Genomic DNA, 20,239 nt, shown 5'->3' with positions numbered 1-20,239 from the left:
ACATTAATAACAATAGTGTGAAGGTCTTCACCTTCACACTAATAATAATAAAGGACAGGAATAACAATAGTGTGAAGGTCTTCACCTTCACACTAATAATAAAGGACAGCAATAACAATGGTGTGAAGGTCTTCACCTTCACACTAATAATAATAAAGGACAGGAATAACAATAGTGCAAAGGTCTTCACCTTCACACTAATAAAGGACAGGAATAACAATAGTTATCTTCACCTTCACACTAATAATCCATCCATCCATCCATCTTCTTCCGCTTATCCGGGGTCGGGTCGCGGGGGCAGCAGCTTTAGGAGGGACTCCCAGACTTCCCTCTCCCCAGCCACTTCATCCAGCTCATCCCGGGGGATCCCAAGGCGTTCCCAGGCCAGCTGAGAGACATAGTCTCTCCAGCGCGTCCTGGGTCGTCCCCGGGGTCTCCTACCGGTGGGACATGCCCGGAACACCTCCCCAGGGAGGCGTCCAGGAGGCATCCTGATAAGATGCCCGAGCCACCTCATCTGGCTCCTCTCAACGTGGAGGAGTAGCGACTCTACTCCGAGTCTCTCCCGGATGACCGAGCTTCTCACCCTATCTCTAAGGGAGAGCCCGGACATCCTGCGGAGAAAACTCATTTCGGCCGCTTGTATCCGAGATCTCGTTCTTTCGGTCACGACCCATAGCTCGTGACCATAGGTGAGGGTAGGAGCGTAAATCGACCGGTAAATTGAGAGCTTTGCCTTTTGGCTCAGCTCTCTCTTCACCACAACGGACCGGTACAGGGTCCGCATTACTGCCGACGCTGCACCGATCCGCCTGTCGATCTCACGCTCCATCCTCCCTTCACTCGTGAACAAGACTCCAAGATACTTGAACTCCTCCACTTGGGGCAGGATCTCATCCCCGATCCGGAGAGGGCATTCCACCCTTTTCCGATCGAGGACCATGGACTCGGATTTGGAGGTGCTGACCCTCATCCCGACCGCTTCACACTCGGCTGCGAACCGTTCCAGCGAGAGCTGAAGATCACGGCCTGAAGAAGCCAACAGCACCACGTCATCTGCAAAAAGCAGAGACGCTATGCTGAGGTCCCCAAACCGGACCCCCTCAACGCCTCGGCTGCGCCTAGAAATTCTGTCCATAAAAATTATGAACAGAATCGGTGACAAAGGGCAGCCTTGGCGGAGTCCAACCCTCACTGGGAACGAATCCGACTTACTGCCGGAAATGCGGACCAGACTCTGGCATCGGTGATACAGGGACCGAACCGCCCTTATCAGTTGGCTCGGCACCCCGTACTCCCGAAGCACCCTCCACAGAACCTCCCGAGGGACACGGTCGAACGCCTTCTCCAAGTCTACAAAACACATGTGGACTGGTTGGGCGAACTCCCATGCACCCTCGAGGATCCTGCCGAGGGTGTAGAGCTGGTCCACTGTTCCACGGCCAGGACGAAAGCCACACTGCTCCTCCTGAATCCGAGGTTCGACCTCCCGACGGACCCTCCTCTCCAGCACCCCTGAATAGACCTTACCAGGGAGGCTGAGGAGTGTGATTCCCCTGTAATTGGAACACACCCTCCGGTCCCCCTTCTTAAAGAGGGGAGCCACCACCCCAGTCTGCCAATCCAGAGGCACTGTCCCCGATGTCCACGCAACGTTGTAGAGGCGTGTCAGCCATGACATCCCCACAACATCCAGAGCCTTTAAGAACTCTGGGCGGATCTCATCCACCCCCGGGGCCTTGCCACCGAGGAGTTTTTTAACTACCTCAGTGACTTCAACCCCAGAGATTGGAGAAACTTCCTCAGAGTCTCCAGGCCCTGCTTCCTCAATGGAAGGCGTGTAGGTGGAATTGAGGAGGTCTTCGAAGTATTCTCCCCACCGACTCACGACGGCCCGAGTCGAGGTCAGCAGCACGCCATCCCCACTGTAAACAGTGTTGACGTTGCACTGCTTCCCCCTCCTGAGACGCCGGATGGTGGACCAGAATTTCCTCGAAGCCGTCCGAAAGTCATTCTCCATGGCCTCACCGAACTCCTCCCACGCCCGGGTTTTTGCCTCAGCAACCGCCGAAGCCGCGTTCCGCTTGGCCATCCGGTACCTGTCAGCTGCCTCCGGAGTCCCGCAGGCCAAAACGGCCCGATAGGACTCCTTCTTCAGCTTGACGGCATCCCTTACCGCCGGTGTCCACCAGCGGGTTCGGGGATTGCCGCCACGACAGGCACCAACGACCTTACGGCCACAGCTCCGGTGGGCCGCCTCAACAATGGAGGCGCGGAACATGGTCCACTCAGACTCAATGTCCCCCGCCTCCCCCGGGACGTGGGAAAAGCTCTGCCGGAGGTGGGAGTTGAAGCTCTTCCTGACAGGAGATTCTGCCAGACGTTCCCAGCAGACCCTCACAGAGCGTTTGGGTCTGCCAGGTCGGACCGGCATCTTCCCCCACCATCGGAGCCAACCCACCACCAGGTGGTGATCAGTTGACAGCTCCGCCCCTCTCTTCACCCGAGTGTCCAAAACATGCGGCCGCAAATCCGATGACACGACTACAAAGTCGATCATCGAACCGCGGCCTAGGGTGTCCTGGTGCCAAGTGCACACATGGACACCCTTATGTTTGAACATGGTGTTCATTATTGAAAATCCGTGTCGAGCACAGAAGTCCAACAATAGAACACCGCTCGGGTTCAGATCAGGGGGGCCGTTCCTCCCAATCACGCCCTTCCAGGTCTCACTGTCATTGCCCACGTGAGCATTGAAGTCACCCAGTAGAACGATAGAGTCCCCAGAAGGAGCGCTCTCCAGCACTTCCTCCAGGGACCCCAAGAAGGGTGGGTACTCTGAGCTGCTGTTTGGTCACACTAATAATGTATTAGATATTTGTTGCTATTAGCTAGCAACCAGATCCGGGTTACCTACTGCTGTCAGCTGGGATAGGCTCCAGCACGCCCACAACCCTCGTGAGGACAAAAGCAATTAAGAAGATAGATGTATGGATATTTGTTCAATTGCACTACTATCAACCGGATATAAAATATATAATATTGTGATATACTAACCTTGATGGAGCATTGTGTTTCGCTGATGCCTGTCTCTGCGAAATGTATGGGTATTGCTTGATGTCAAGTTTATCCTCAATGGCATCCTGTTGGAACACAAGGTAAATGTCCTGACTTTGACAGATTTTCTTCTAACTCATACTTAAACTACCAATAATGGCTGTTCAGCTGACATACTGCTAATACCTGCCAGACAGTGAACCATAAATAAAATACTCATACATACATACTCAAATTAATTTACACACAAATAACAGTTTTGTCAAACAAAACGGACGGACAGATAGACTGACAGACAGATTAGAATGAAAGTATGAACAAATTTTATGGGGCATAAAGTCGTTTGTCTAACTGGAGTTTCCATAGCATGACTGTTAGAAAAATTGTATATATATGTTATCATGCGTTCTCTAATGAGTACTTATTCACAATATTACTGTTCAGTATGCTTGCTGCTTTGCCTTGCTTATTCTTATCTTGTACAACAGAACAGAAGGATTACGGCTGGGTCAGGGGCGAGATGACGGTTGTGTCAAACAAGATGCTGCTGACAGCTCAGCGTCCACCAGAACAGATCGTGAAAACAACACGTCAAACAATGCGTCACGAACCTTCTGATCTTCCTTAAAGAACGTCACTTTCTCTTTTTATCTCTCAGAATATCGCTTAAACTGTTTTGCTGATATAGCCATATCTGCACGCAACACTTTGTGCGTTACTTTTTGTTTCTTACGAGACGAAGCCACAATCTCTTTCCCCCCCCCCTTAAGGGCTAATCGTCTCACACTGTGGGTAGGGCATTCCAAATAAAAAGAGCGAGGAGTGTAAAACAGATTTTTAGTGTAGTCGGATTGCTGTAAGTCTGATTGCACTCCTCGCGAGAAAAGACTCAATATTCTGCCTCACTTGTTTTTTGTCTGCTGACCCTTTTCTCTTATTCAGATATTCAGTTAGCACTTTGAACCTAACAATGACGTAGTCGAACAGCGCACGTCTTCCACTCCGCTCAGAGGCAGTTTGGCATTCTACTCCCTTCCAGCTCAGTGGCCTAGTGGTAGAGTGTCCGCCCCGAGACTGGAAGGTTGTGGGTTCAAACCCCGGCTGTGTCATACCAAAGACTATTATATTTAATATTTATATGATTCCGCTTGGGGACATAATACGTAAATATAATATTAGTTTTCAATGCTACGCGGATGACACCCAATTATATATGCCGTTATCGATGACAGATCCGCGGGACTGTTGTAATCTCGAGGCGTGCCTTGCGGAGATCAAGCAATGGATGTCTCTCAACTTCCTTCGTCTTAACCCAGATAAAACTGAGATGTTGATAATTGGTCCTACTCGTTATCAACACTTATTTAAAGAAACCACTATAACTATAGATAACCGTACTATCACTCAGAGTGATACTGTAACTAATATTTGACCAAACGCTCTCCTTTCAAAAACACATTAAGAATATAACCTTGATTGCGTTTTTTCACCTTCGTAATATTGCTAAGATTCGTCCGATCCTCTCGACCGGGGATGCGGAAACTATTATACATGCGTTCATCACGTCGCGCCTGGACTACTGTAATGTATTATTCTTTGGTCTTCCTAAGTCCAGTATCAAAACTCTACAGTTAGTACAAAATGCCGCTGCGAGGCTGCTCTCACGGTCAAGAAAATTTGATCACATTACCCCAATATTAGCCAACTTACATTGGCTCCCGGTCCATTTAAGATGTGACTTCAAGGTTCTTCTACTAACCTATAAATCACTGCATGGCTTAGCGCCTTCATATCTCGTCGATCTAGTCGTTGCTTATGTTCCGTCTCGTAACCTTTGTTCGCAAAACGCTAGTCTTTTAGTTACACCGAGGGCCAAGAAAATGTCTGCAGGTTCTAGAGCATTTTCTATTCGGGCTCCAGAGCTTTGGAATGCCCTACCAATGGATATTAGAACTACTACCTCAGTAGAAACATTTAAGACACGTTTGAAGACACATTTCTATGAGATGGCCTTTAACTAACTTGTAGTGGCCGATTCAGCCGGAGTTTGTTTTGTTCTCTCTGCCCACCCTCTCCCTGGCTGGGGAGGGGGTTAGGTGGCGCAAAAGCTGATAGCGGCTAGCTGGATTCTCGGCGACCAATTCAAGATGAAGAAACTGCAGCTCAACCTCCTTGAAGACACTGCCAGGACAATGGAGGGCACCTCCGACATCCATTTCTTCATTGATTTTCTTAATATGTATTACTTGTGCCCTCTCTGCATCCATTACAACCTGGTGATCCTGAAAGGGGGATCCTTCCATCTGTGGTCCCTTCTCAAGGTTTCTCATTTTCCCCTGGCAGGGGTTTTGAGTTTTTCCTTGCCCTTTTGGGAGCTTAAGATCAGGGGATGCTTTGAGATTAATTGTCAATTTTTGGCTATGTGAAGCCCTTTGAGACTGTGATTTAGGGCTATACAAATAAACTTGACTTGACTTGACTATAAAAATGGGATCCATTGCCTCCCTACTTGGCACTCAGCATCAAGGGTTGGAATTGGGGGGTTAGATCACCAAATGATACCCGAGCGCGGCACCGCTGCTGCTCACTGCTCCCCTCTCCCCAGGGGATGGATCAAAATCACACGGGGTTGGGTTAAATGCAGAGGGCAAATTTCACCACACCCAGATGTGTGTGTGATGATCATTGGGACTTTAACTTAACTAACTTTTTCAGCCAATCTGAATGATCACCATTTAAGATATACTGCAATTGATAATGTTGCAGTTACAAAAAAAATAATTTAAAACACAGACTTTGACTTTTCGTTGCACTTGTAAATCTGAACTGAATTAAATTGACACGTTTCTTTACAATTTATTTGCTACATTTTACTTAGGTTTGTTCTTGCTTGCATTTTGAATTTTAAAACATTGATTGGTGTCGCAAACAATGACAACTAAACCATGACAGTGATTTTAGTAGTGTGAATGGTAATAAAGCCTCTGGAAAAAGCAAAATATAGGGGGGAATATCCTGCAAAGTTGCTTGACCAGTTCAGGTAACTAAGAAGTGCTCCTCGTGATTATCAAAGTAAGAAATTCATCTGATAAAATCATTATAAATTGCTTAAACTTGTGCCAGGAATTTTAACATGTTGCGAGACTCGGTAACTGTGCCAAAATGTGTAACACATTACCAGACTTAGTAGTTTTAACTTCAGCATGGCGCCGCGGATGGCCACCTCGGTGACTCGCTCTCTGCTACTTTGTCTTATTTTGTGTTTTCTGTGTCTTCTGCTGCCCATCCTGGATCACTTTTACCAGAGAAGAACTGTTGAACATCGGACATTCTTCTCCTGGTACTTTCTCTCCAGTTTTCTCTGACCCAGACTGATGTTTAGCTGGCACGGGGGCGCTCTACAAGCTAGCATGCCGAAGACGACGGCGTGGAAAGCGCGCCAGGGCCCTCGTGAAGCTGAGGCAGAGAGGGTTCCGTTCTCCCCTACCATCAGTTCATCTGGCGAATGTCCGCTCCCTGGCGAACAAGATGGACGAACTGCTGCTTCTCATCCCATGGAACCCGGACATTAGCTGATCCGCTGCCCTGTGCTTTACTGAATCGTGGCTTTCCGAACTCGTCCCCGACCATGCCGTGCAGCTGCCTGGATTTAGGCTAGTCCGCGCTGATCGCAGCATGGAGCTCTCAGGAAAAGCAAAGGGAGGTGGTCTATGTTTCTATATTAATGAACGTTGGTGTACTGATGTCACGGTGTTGAAAGAGTCTTGCAGGCCTCTCCTAGAAACACTTTTCATAAACTGCCGGCCGTTTTATTCACCACGTGAGTTCTCCTCGAGCTTAATGGCGGCCGTTTACATTCCACTACACGCACGTGCGATCGAAGCCACGCAGCTGATGGCTCATCAGGTAACAGATATGGAGAAAATACCACCAAACTCAATAATCATGGTTTTGGGTGATTTTAACAGGGCGAACCTCGCACACGACCTCCCCAAATACAGACAGCAAATAACGTGTCCCACCAGAGGGACACAGACTCTAGACCACTGCTACACCGTAATAAAGGATGCATACCGCTCTGTGCCCTGTGCAGCTTTAGGACTCTCAGACCACTGTCTAGTTCATCTGAACCCAACCTATAGGCAGAAATTAAAAACTTCTAAGCCTGTGGTGAGGAAGTGGACAGTGGATTCAAAGCAGGACCTCCAAGCCTGCTTTGACTGCACCGAGTGTTTGTTTTTAAGCTGCAACTTTAGACCTGCATGAACTCACCGCTACTGTGACCTCATACATCAGCTTTTGTGAGGACTTGTGTGTGCAGACTAAGACCTTTGGCGCATACAACAACAACAAACCTCAGTATGCTGCGCAAAGCCAAGGAGGAGGCCTACAGGAGTGGGGACCGGGACCTGTTCAGGCAGACCAGGAACACACTCAACCGAGAGATCAGGAAAGCCAAGAGGTGTTATGGGGAGAGCCTGGAGAGACACCTCTCTGCCAATCCTGATCCCTCAACAGTTTGGAATGTTCTGCAGAGCATCACAGGCCACAAGAAACCAACAAACCGCAAACCAGCTAAACAGGTTTTACTGCAGGTTTGAACGGTCACCCGCACAACAGGACCTCCTGCATCACAATCGACATTAACACCATACACACCTCCCCCCACAACCCCCCTGTCCACACCTCCATCATCGTTATCACCTACTCTCTCTCTTACAGAAGCCGCACCTGCACTTTGGATTCGCGAGGAGGAGGTGTGTCAGATATTCCGGAGACAAAAAGTTAGGAGGGCTCCAGGCCCAGATGGCGTGTCACCCTCCTGCCTGAAAGTCTGTGCTCAACAACTGGTGCCCACCTTTGCACAGATCGTCAACCTTTTCCTGGAGCTGTGTGAGGTGCCCTCGTGCTTCAAGAGCTCCATCATCGTACCGGTGGCCAAGAAGCCCGCCATCACAGGTTTGAATGACTATAGACCTGTCGCCCTGACATCTGTCGTCATGAAATCCTTTGAGAGGTTAGTGTTGAACCACCTGAAGGACATCACGGGCCCCCTGCTTGACCCCCTGCAGTTTGCCTACCGGGCAAACAGGTCGGTGGATGATGCGGTGAACATGGGACTGGATTACATCCTGCACCACCTGGACACCCCAGGGACGTACGCCAGGATCCTGTTTGTGGACTTCAGCTTGGCGTTCAATACCATCGCTCCTGACAACGTCCACCAGAAGCTCATCCAGCTTGCGGTGCCTTCCTCCACCTGTCAGTGGATCACCAGCTTCCTGACCAACAGGAGACAGCATGTGAGGCTGGGGACCATCACAGCCGACACCGGACCACCAATACTGGCGCCCCCCAGGGGCGCATCCTCTCTCCACTGCTCTTCTCTCTCTACACTAATGATTGCTCCTCAGGTGACTCTTTTGTGAAGCTCCTGAAGTATGCAGATGACACCACTCTCATCGGACTGATCCGGGATGGTGACGAGACTGCGTACAGACAGGAGGTGGAGCGGCTGGTCCACTGATGCAGCCAAAACCACCTGGAGCTGAACTCGCTCAAGACGGTGGAGATGACAGTGGACTTCAGGAGAGATCCTTCACCACTTCCACCCCTCACTATCCACAGTAATGCTATTTTCTCCACAGGAACCTTCAAGTTCCTGGGATTTCACAATCTCTCGGGACCTGAAATGGACCAGCCACATAGACTCTGTCCGGAAGAAGGCCCAGCAAAGGCTGTACTTTCTGAGACAGCTCAGGAAGTTCAACCTGCCACAGGAGCTGCTGAAGACTTTCTATACTGCCATCATCCAGTCTATCCTCTGCACCTCCATCATTGTCTGGTTTGGATCGGCCACCAAACAAGACAAGCACAGACTGCAACGGACAATCAGGACTGCAGAAAAGATAATCGGGACCAACCATTTATCCAGGACTTGTACCTGTCCAGGACCAGGAAACGTGCAAGTAACATCTCTATGGACCCTTCTCACCCAGGTCGCAGTCTGTTCAAACTACTCCCTCCGGACGGCTTGAGAGAGCGCTGTACGCCAAAACCAGCAGACACAGACACAGCTTCTCCCCCCAGGCTGTCGCTCTGATGAATTCACACGACTCATAGAGTCTCAGAGACATTACTGTGCAATAACTTCCTGCTCTCGATGCTTTACCTTTGGATTGTCCGTATCATGTGTACTATGTGTCCTTTCTGCATCCATCGCAGCCTGGTCATCCTGAAAGAGGGATCCTCCCATCTGTGGTCTCTTCTCAATGTTTCTCATTCCCCTAGTAGGAGTTTTGCGTTTTTCCTTGCCATTCTGGGAGTTTAAGATCAGGGGATGTTTGAGAATAATTGACAATTTTTGCACGTCGTCCTGAATGTTGTTAGCTGCATAAATGTTATACAGAGGCCGAGATCTACCGGAGTCAAATTCCTTGATTGGCATGCTCAAACTTGACAATTAAAAGTATTGATTGATTGATTGATTGATTGATTAGTAACTGTAATAATATTATAAAACTATAAGATGTAAGTTGCTAAACTGCATTACTTTTGTAACTGTTGTTGACACGGTGTTAACATTTCAGTCCACTCACAAGAGACTCCGACTTCCTTGCTCCCAATTCTCCAAGTCTGCTGCTCCTTATTTTGTGTCAGTCCCATCTGATAAAGGAAGCTGATTATGCCTCTCAGTTCCACAAACCACAATGCTATTGTTGTACCACATAGTTTTATTTCGTCACAAACGTTGTGTGTGTTTAAAAAAACTTTATTCATCTGTATTACTTTATAAATAATTACAGACTAACGATGAAGTCGGTTGTCCAAGCCAATGGCAAAGGACAGACTGCCAAAATTTGGTGAATTGTCAACTCTGGTAGTTCTCAATATCACTTATCCATTTTAAGAACAAAATCATATTGCACTAAACGACCCACCTCAATGAGATCCTTGATGAGAGGAGTCCATCTTGAGAGTTGGTAGGTATGCTCACTGATTCGCTCCTTACGATCAGGCTTTTTGGTTTTCTTGGAAGTGGCCTGCAATGGAATCATTAGATTTTTTTATGATGATTACTACGAACCCATCCATCCATCCATCCATCCATTCATTCATTTTCTACTGGTTATCTGGAGTCGGGTTGCGTGGAGGGAAGCCCAATTTTCCCTCTTGTCTAGCTCATCCCGGGGATCCTAAGCTGCTCCAAGGCCAGCCAAGAGACACAATCCCTCCAGCGTGTCCTGGGTCATCTCCGGGGCCTCCTTCTAGTGGGACATGCCCAGAATACCTCACCCCAAGGAGGCATCCTAATCAAATGCTTGAGCAACCTCATCTGGCTCCTCTCAACGCGGCGGAGCAGTGTCTCGGCTCTGAGTCACTCCTGGATGACTAAGCTTCTCACCCTAGTATCTCCAAGGAAAAGCCTGGACACCATGCGGAGTAACCACATGTTGGCCGCTTGTGTCCGGGATCTTGTTTCGATCACGGCCCACAGCTCATGATGCATAGTTGTAGGATAGAAACATAGCTGACCTTCCGGCTCAGCTCTCTCTTCACTACCACGTATACATAGTCTGCATCACGGCAGACTCTGCACTGATCCGCATGTCGATCTCTCACTGCATCCTGCCCTCACTCTTGAACAAGACCCTGGTACCTCTTCCACTTGGGGCAGGATCTCATCACTGACCAAGAAAGGGCATTTCTCTGCCCTTTTCCGACTGAGGACGACGGTCTTAGATTTGGAGGTGCTGATCATCACACCTGGCTGCGACCCTCTCTAGTAGGAGTTGAAGATCACAGCTTGAAGAACCCAACAGCACATTATTTGCAAATAGCAGTGAGCACTCAGCATGAAGGGATGGAATTGGGGGGTTAGATCACCAAATGATTCCCGAGCGCGGCACTGCTGCTGCTCACTGCTGCTGCTCACTGCTCCCCTCTCCCCCAGGGGATGGATCAAAATCACACGGGGATGGGTTAAATGCAGAGGACAAATTTCACCACACCCAGATGTGTGTGTGACGATCATTGGGACTTTAACTTAACTTTATTGATGTCTTCACAGATGCGCAAATTACCCATGCCATGGACACGAATACCCCCACATACCATCACAGATGCTGCTGTCACTTTTTGTTAAAAATAATCCATGCTCTATTTTGACGCCTTATCCGTAATTCCCGAAAACAATTTGTAAGTGACCTTGCCACTTACAAGCAAATATTTCTCCAAATTATTAAAATTATGAACCACAGGCAATTAAATCTAAAAAATTCCTAGGAATTATATGTTGGGATACCTTGTTCTTAATCTGTTGGACATATTTGTCACACATTTGTTCACTAAGTAGTGAACCTCACAACATCCTTGTTTGCACTTAGTCATGACGCTCACGTGTTTCCAATTACCTGTGAAGCTATGGAATAGTCCTAATGGTTTTTTGATCATTCTTCAACCTTCCTCTTCTGCTGTTGGCACTTTAGTAAAACGTGAGAATTTTTGCCCCCCCAAAACAGTTTTAACATTAATTATGTCCTTGAGGCTTAAAGGATTACTACAGTCCTATACTGAGGAAGTGTTTGTTCAGCATTATGTTATGTCTCCAACAATCGCAGAGGGAAGGCTGTTCCATATCATAATTGCTGAGTGGAGAAAGCTACTACTGAGTAATTTGGTGTTTGGCTTAGGGATTTCCAAGGTGTTGCTTGGTAGTGTCCTCTGGCTAATGCGACCTGGGATGTGGGGTAGGGGTAGTAGAACGTTGACCTCCACTGGGCAGCTGAGGGTGTGCAGCTTACAGTTTCAGTCGCAACCACTCTTCAGTGGCTCAGGTTGCTGATCGCATACTGCTGTAGGGTGAGGTCCTTATCCACTCCAATGATTTTTAAGGCCTTTTTCTGGATGGTGTCAAGCTGCCTGAGAGCAGTCTGAGTGGCATACATCCAGGTGAGGCAGGAGTACTCCATGAAGCTCCGGACCCTGGGTCTTGTAGACATTGGCTCTGCATCAAGCTTGTTGGCCAGCTTCTGCAGTGCTCTGAGGCGTTGTCCAACACATTTGCAGATGTCGGACAGATGAGTGGTTCGAGAATCTACACCTATTTGCTGAAACGGATTTTAGTGGAAACTATCTGGGTGAGATAGATTCCGCATTCTAGACAGGATCATGGCCTTTGCTGGGTGACCTTCCAAGATGTCAGCCCACTTGAAAATCATAGTAATCTTTTTATGTTTGCATTTTATACAACATCCCAACTTGGAACTGGGGTTTGCATTATAGAAGTATTCTTATTGTGTTTATCTCTCCAGTGAGACAGATGCTAAGCCAACCCTGGATGTGTCTCTGCTTTCCATCTACTTCCTGTTAGAAGAATGCAGAGATTTCAAGCACACATTGTTCCCAAATTCAACTATGCCTGTTTCAGGTGTTTAGGATATCAGGTGTAAAATACATCAAGATTGCCTGTTTCATACTTAAAAGATGATTTTAGAACACAGGATACCTCAGAGATGATAGGCACACCCATGTGTGCCATGTTGGAAATTATGTCACTGTCCTCTGGTGGGATGCTGGCATGCTGAAGCAACTTACATAGGTTTTCTTCTGTCACACCTGAAACATATACGCACACATACACACACATGCACACACATGCACACACATGCACAGTTGAGATATAAACAAACATTGTAAACATGTGTAAACATTCACAATTATAGTAAGGTGTGTGTGGTGGGAGAAATCCTGGAAATTATTAAGTATCACAAAAGAGGTCCAAACTTTGGATAGTATATGAATACAAAAATAGCGGCGCTGAATTTGTGTTAGCTTACTTACAAAGAAAGTAAGTCTCTAATCTTTTGGGCTGTTTAACCTGGATAACCTGGGCTGTTAGACCTGGTTAAAACCTAATGAACTGCTGCCGCTTAATGAGGCCTCGCCTCCAAATTTTGTGAGCTCGCATGCGGCGCGTCCTTGATAAAAGGGTGAGGGTGTCGCCCTCGTCTCAAATTCCGATCTTAGATTTAGGCCTCGTTCAATTAACGTATTTAAAACATTTTAAGTTCTCACTGTCCGATCCAACGCTTCACCGTCATTTTATCTTGCTGTTATTTACCGTCCACCCGGGGCTTACTCTGGCTTTCTGGATGAATTTTCAGAATTCGTGGCTGATCTAGTGACAAATAAGGATAATATAATAATCATGGGCGATTTCAATATCCACATGAATTTACCGTCAGAGCCACTTACTTCGGCGTTTCAGACTTTAACTGATACGTTTGGTTTTACGCAAGTCGTACAGGCAGCAACGCATAGGAATGGAAATACCTTAGATCTGGTATTATCCCGAGGACTGGCAACCTCATATATATCAGTACTGCCATACACTACTGTTTTGTCTGATCATTACTTAATCAAATTTGAAATTTTAGTTCTTTGTCAAAGACAAGAGAGCAATCAGAATTATAGCAGCCGTAATATTAACTCCATGACTGCAACTGCGCTATCCGAGTTACTGTCGCCGGCAACTGCCATATTTCCCGCATATGTCGGCTCTATTGATAATCTTACAAATGCGACATTGTTAAATGCCATCGACTATGTGGTGCCGCTACGTCTGAAATCTCGCCGTAGATTGCCTACTCCGTGGTTCACAGATGAAACACGTACGCTTAAGCTATTATGTAGAAAGCATGAGCGCAAATGGCGTTTAACCAAACTTGAGGTTTTCCATCAGGCATGGCGTGACAGCCTCCTGAATTATAAAGATGCGCTTATCTTAGCAAAAACTCATCATTTTTCGCAAGTCATTAATCTCAATAAAAACAATCCTAAATACCTATTTGATACAGTGGCAAAGCTAATACTACGCCAGCCGACCCCCGATAGCTCCTTCCACTCAGCTGACGAGTTCATGAAATTTTTCGCTCGAAAGATTGAATCCATTAGAGATGAGATCAAGATGACCATTCCAATCGCTCAGTCGAGACCGCCGATTACCGGCGCTGACGATCATGCAATAACCCTCTCAAATTTTAAAAGCGTGTCCCTTGAAAGGCTTACACATTTGGTTACTGCGGCTAAACAAACAACATGTTTACTTGATCCGCTTCCAGCCAAATTATTTAAAGAATTATTTCAAATTTTTGGACCGTCCGTCATAAATATAATTAATCTGTCTGTCTCCTCTGGGATAGTGCCAACAGCCTTTAAAACCGCTATCATTAAACCGTTACTTAAGCGACCAAATCTTGACCCGGACTGTCTCAGTAATTATAGGCCAGTTTCAAACCTCCCATTCATAGCAAAACTTCTTGAAAAAGTAGTAGCGCAGAGGCTTATTGATTACATGGTCGCCAATAATCGATATGAATCTTTTCAGTCTAGTTTTAGAGCTAATAATTCCACTGAGACAGCACTTGCTAAAGTGACTAATGATCTCCTCATAGCTATGGATTCAAAGTCAAAGTCAAAGTCAGCTTTATTGTCAATTTTTCCACATGCCAAAGACACACAAAGAAACCGAAATTTCGTTCCCCCCTATCCCACGGTGACAAGACATGGCTCACAACAGACAAACAAGTAAACAAGTATAACAAAAGCGTGCTGAATAAATAATGAATAAATAACACAACAATAAATAAATAAATAAATAAGAGGAGCAGAAAAAAAGAAGCAAGTGCGCGTACAGCAGACATTCCCGAAAATAGCGCAACAGTGCCGCACGCTACGCAGAAGGGGGTAGCGAGTTCAGCGAAGCACCAATAATCTTACCAGCCGTATTCACTATGTGCTGCAGGGCCTTCAAGTTCTGTTCAGTGCAGTTACCACACCAGACAGCGATGCAACTGGTGAGGACGCTCTCAATGGTGCCACGGTAGAATGTAGACAGGACTGCCTGAGGAGCACATGCACGCCTGAGCTTCCGCAGGAAGTACAGGCGGCGCTGAGCTTTCTTTGGCAGTGACGAGGTGTTTGCGGACCAGGAGAGGTCCTCACTGATGTGCACCCCCAGGAACTTGGTGCAGCTCACCCTCTCCACCACAGCACCGTCGATGATCAGCGGCAGGTGTGTTGTGTGACCCTTCCGGAAGTCAATGACGATTTCCTTGGTCTTATTGACGTTCAGCAGGAGGTTGTTGTCCCTGAACCACGTGGTCAGAAGGTCAACTTCCGACCTGTACCGAGTCTTGTCGCCCTTCGTGATGAGACCCACCAGAGTCGTGTCGTCAGCAAACTTCACTATGCGGTTGTCGCTGTAGGTCGCAGTGCAGTCATGCGTCAGCAGGGTGAAGAGCAATGGACTGAGCACGCAGCCCTGGGGGGCCCCCGTGCTCAGCGTGATGCTGCCGGAGATTTTGTCGCCAACACGCACCACCTGAGGCCTCTGACAGAGGAAGTCCAGTAGCCAGTTGCAGGGAGGTACTGAGGCCCAGCTCGTCGAGTTTGCAGATGAGTCGCTGCGGCACAATGGTGTTGAAGGCAGAGCTGAAGTCCACAAACAGCAACCTCACATATGAGTCCTTTCTCTCCAGGTGGGTGAGGGCCGAGTGGAGGGCAGAGCAGATGGCATCCTCAGAGGACCGCTTGGCACGGTACGCAAACTGGAAAGGGTCAATGGTGGGGGGAGAACGGACTTGATGTGCTCCATGACAAGCCGCTCAAAGCACTTCATGATGATGGGCGTCAGTGCCACGGGGCGGTAGTCATTGAAGCAGGACGCTGCAGGTTTCTTCGGCACAGGAACGATGGTGGCAACCTTGAAACACGAGGGGACGATGGCCTGCTGCAGGGAAACGTTAAAGATGTCCGTGAAGACACCCGACAGCTCCCCAGCGCTCGACCCGGGATGTTGTCAGGGCCCGCCGCCTTACGGGTGTCAATAGCGGCAAGCGCCCTCCTCACACCGTCGGCAGAGAGGCGCAGGGGCTGCTCGTGTAGGGGGGGAGTGGTCTTCAGCGGGCAAGTGCTGTTCTGGGCGTCGAAGCGAGCAAAGAAGCGGTTCAGATCGTTCAGCAGACGGACGTCGCCCTCACAGCTCCTCGGCGCGGGCTTGTGGTCCGTGATGGTCTGAATGCCCCGCCAAAGGCTACGTGCGTCCTTGCTGTCCTTGAAGTGGGTGGAGACCTTGCACGAGAACGCCTTCACTTCTTTGATGCCTCGGGATAGGTCGGCCCTCGCTGTCCTCAAGCCAGCCTCATCCCCCGCTCTGAAAGCCTTGTCCCTGGCCCTCAACAGTCTGAGGACAGCCCCCGTCAGCCACGGCTTCCAGTTCGCGCGAGTGACGACGGATTTCGAGCAAGTCACATCATCGATGCACTTCGTGATGTAAGAGGTAACAGAGTCAGTATACTCCTCTATGTCCGTCCAATCGTTGTAGGTGGCTGCCTGCTTAAACAAGTCCCAGTCAGTGGTGTCGAAGCAGTCACGAAGTGCATCGGAGGCACCCTCAGGCCACACCCGAACCCGCCTCCGAACCGGCCTGGATGCCTTTACCAATTGTCTGTATGCGGGCAAAAGCAAAAGGGTGAGATGGTCAGAAAGCCCCAGATGGGGGTGGCTTTGAAAGCTCCCTTTTGCGCCGAGTAGACTAGGTCCAGGAAGCTGTCTCCACGTGTCGGAAAAGTAACATGCTGGTGAAGCCTCGGGAAAACAGACTTCAGGTTGGCATGATTGAAGTCTCCAGCGAAGATGGTGAAACCGTCAGGGTGCGCCGTTTGCTGTTCACTGACAGCCTGGTACAGTTCACCAAGCGCCGCGATCCTGTCGCCTTCGATGTTGGAAGGCGGGATGTATACCGCGACTAGCAGAATCGCGGTAAATTCCCTCGGCAGATAAAAACCGATCACACTTAATGATCACAAACTCCACAAGCGGCGAGCAGTGCTTACATACCACCACAGAGTCCCGGCACCATTCTTCTCGGATGTAGACACATATTCCATCTCCTCGCGACTTTCCCCCTCGTACAATGGCACGGTCCGCCCGATAGCACGCTAGCCGCTCCAGATGCACGGCAGAGTCCGGAATGTTGTCACTCAACCAGGTCTCAGTGAACACGAGCACACAGCAGTTCCGCACCGTCCGGTTCGTAGACCTCAGCAGGCGAACGTAATCCATTTTGTTGTCCAGCGATCGAACATTCGCCAGAAGAATGGAGGGCACCGCCGGGCGCGCTGGGTTGGCCGCCAGCCTGGCCCGGACGCCTCCGCGCTTGCCCCTCTTCTGCCTCCTCGCACACCGTTTCCGACGGCTCCCAACCGGGGGAGGAATAGCGGGTGAGGTCGGCGACGTTTCAGGACGTAGCAGTCCGAGCGCCTTTAATGTCGACGCTTCAAAGTCTAGAACGCCGCAAAACCCACTTCTGCCGATGTCGAGCAGAACCTGCCTGCTGTACTTGTAGCACGATAAAGCACGACGAGACGAACACATAAGACTGTCGGACGAACACTCATTAGACCAACAAATCACCGTACTGACGGGACAGAGAGTGGCCGCTGCGTGTGCACGCGCCGCCATCTTGAAAGACTTCACTTCATCAGTATTGTTACTACTCGATCTTAGTGCTGCTTTCAACACTGTAGATATTAGATATTTTATTAGAGCGTCTTAAAAGTTGTGTTGGTATTTCAGGGTCAGCACTAGGCTGGTTCTATTCCTATCTATCAGACAGGATGCACCGAGTGGTCCATGGCAATACGTCTTCTGAGCTCTATAATGTTACGTATAGTGTCCCACAGGGATCGGTACTCGGACCAAGTCTATTTAAATGTTATATGATTCCGCTTGGGGACATAATACGTAAATACAATATTAGTTTTCAATGTTATGCGGATGACACCCAATTATATATGCCGTTATCGATGACAGATCCGCGGGACTGTTGTAATCTTTAGGCGTGCCTTGCGGAGATCAAGCAATGGATGTATCTCAACTTCCTCTGTCTTAACCCAGATAAAACTGAGATGTTGATAATGGGTACAGCTCGTTATCAACACTCTTTTAAGGAAACCACTATAACTATAGATAACCGTACTATCACTCAGAGCGATACTGTAACTAATCTCGGGGTAATATTTGACCAAATGCTCTCCTTTCAAACGCACATTAAGAGTATGTTAGGGTTTTTTAAATTATCCTTATCGTATGATTATGTTGGAATGCAACCGGTAATAAATAACCTACCTTGTCTCATCCTACACAAGGTCGTAAAACATCCCCTGATATGGTTTGACTAGAGCACAAGGGCTTCCTATTCAGTCTACTCTTACCTCCACTCTTTCTCTTAATAAATATGTCCTTGCAGTTGGGAGAGTCTCCAGACTTCATTCCTGTAGCGAGTGAACTCTCCACCTGCAGGTGTCTAAAAGAACTTGCTTGTCTCCCGTGTGGTTCTTGCAAAATAAGTTGGAGTGAGCAAATCTCTAACAGAGTATAACCAGAATTGCGTTTTTTCACTTTCGTAATATTGCTAAGATTGGTCCGATCCTCTCGACCGGTGATGCGGAAACTATTATACATGCGTTTATCACGTCGCACCTGGACTGCTGTAATGCATTATTCTCTGGTCTTCCTAAGTCCAGCATCAAAAGTCTACAGTTAGTACAAAATGCTGCTGCAAGGCTGCTCTCACGGACAAGAGAATTTGATCACATTACCCCAATATTAGCCAACTTACATTGGTTCCTGGTCCATTTAAGATGTGACTTCAAGGTTCTTCTATTAACCAATAAATCATTGCATGGCTTAGCGCCTTCATATCTCGTTGACCTAGTTGTTCCTTATGTTCCATCTTGTAACCTTCGTTCGCAAAACGCTAGTCTTTTAGTGACACCGAGGGCCAAGAAAATGTCTGCAGGTTCTAGAGCATTTTCTATTTGGGCTCTAGAGCTTTGGAATGCCCTACCAATGGATATTAGAACTGCTACCTCAGTAAAAACATTTAAGACACGTTTAAAGACACATTTCTATGATATGGCCTTTAATTAACATGTAGTGGCCGATTCGGCTGGAGTTTGTTTTCGCTCCCTATCCCCCCTCCCTCCACCCCCCACCCCTCCCCGGCTGGGGACGTGGTTAGGTGACACCCAAGCTGACAGCGGCTATCTGGATTCTAGTGGACCAATTCAGGATGAGGGAACTGCAGCTTACCCTCCTCCACTGCCAGGACAATCGAGGGCGCCTCCGGCAGCTCTTCGCTTTGACTTTGACATCCACTTTTTCATTGATTTTCATATTATTCATATTCATGTATGTGCCCTCTCTGCATCCATTGCAGCCTGGTGATCCTGAAAGGAGGATCCTTCTATCTGTGGTCCCTTGCCAAGGTTTCTCATTTTTCCCTTGGTAGGTTTTTTTTTAGTTTTTCCTTGCCCTTTTGGGAGCTTAAGATCAGGGGATGCTTTGAGAATAATTGTCAATTGTTGTAGGGCTATACAAATAAACTTGACTTGACTGTTTATTGATTATGGCAATGACAGAATAATAGTAAAAATGTATACAAAATAACCAATTTAAAAATTATAAAATGTGCATTTAATTGGGTGAAGCATGTCTCAGATTCTGATTATGCAGTATGGTATGACATTATAAAAAGAAAAAAGATTAAGTACACATCTGACCATTCTTGAGGAAGATGTAAAGCAGAATGATCCGAATCTTGTCACAGACACTGACATTGGTGTCCAGTAAGATTGGTACAATAAGCCTCATGGGATCTTTTATCTTCTCACCCTCTGCATCAGTGCCCATTGCAAGGTCCTTTCAGAATGGAAGAAAAGGGTCAAGAGGTCAGTAATTTGCTCCAGATGTGTAAAACCTGTTTTCATAACAGGGCTCAGTGTAGGTATGGTTGTACTCAGAGGGGTGCTTGTAACCAAGTTACCATACATTTGTATGATCTTTTTAGAAAAGTACATCACTGGTTTGACTAGATAGAAAAAAGAACCACACCGACTTTTAGCTTAGATCATACGTATCAAACTCAAGTCCCGGGGTCCAGATGCGGCCCGCCACATTATTTTATGTGGCCCGCGAGACAAATTTTGCATCGACTTTGTATCATTACTAAAATTACAAATTGTCTTTACTTTTGAAAAAAAATACATGTTGCTAGCTATTTTCATTATCATTTGTCTTTTTAAAATATTTGAACTGTTTTTATTACTCTTGGATT

The 20,239-nt window shown here is 47.6% G+C and overlaps 1 protein-coding gene across 8 annotated transcripts in view; it reads right to left on the bottom strand.

Annotated features, from left to right (window-relative positions):
* LOC125994747 (syntaxin-binding protein 1) overlaps positions 1–20,239 on the bottom strand; it is a 135,161-nt gene that overhangs the window by 55,225 nt on the left and 59,697 nt on the right. For all 8 annotated transcript variants that reach the window (XR_011086579.1, XR_011086580.1, XM_049764237.2 and 5 more), the window contains 4 exons: positions 19,686–19,824; positions 12,566–12,675; positions 9,999–10,100; positions 3,058–3,143 (listed from right to left, as the gene is read on the bottom strand). Coding sequence is in view for 6 of the 8 variants with exons in the window: in XM_049764237.2 (XP_049620194.1) it covers positions 3,058–3,143; positions 9,999–10,100; positions 12,566–12,675; positions 19,686–19,824 (437 nt within the window). In the remaining 2 variants the exon portion in view is untranslated. The remainder of the gene's footprint in view (positions 1–3,057; positions 3,144–9,998; positions 10,101–12,565; positions 12,676–19,685; positions 19,825–20,239) is intronic.

Source organism: Syngnathus scovelli, chromosome 3, assembly GCF_024217435.2.
Source record: "Syngnathus scovelli strain Florida chromosome 3, RoL_Ssco_1.2, whole genome shotgun sequence".
Lineage (NCBI taxonomy): Eukaryota > Metazoa > Chordata > Actinopteri > Syngnathiformes > Syngnathidae > Syngnathus > Syngnathus scovelli.
Note: the sequence above shows the minus strand (reverse complement) of the source record. Positions and strands in the feature narration are given on the sequence as shown.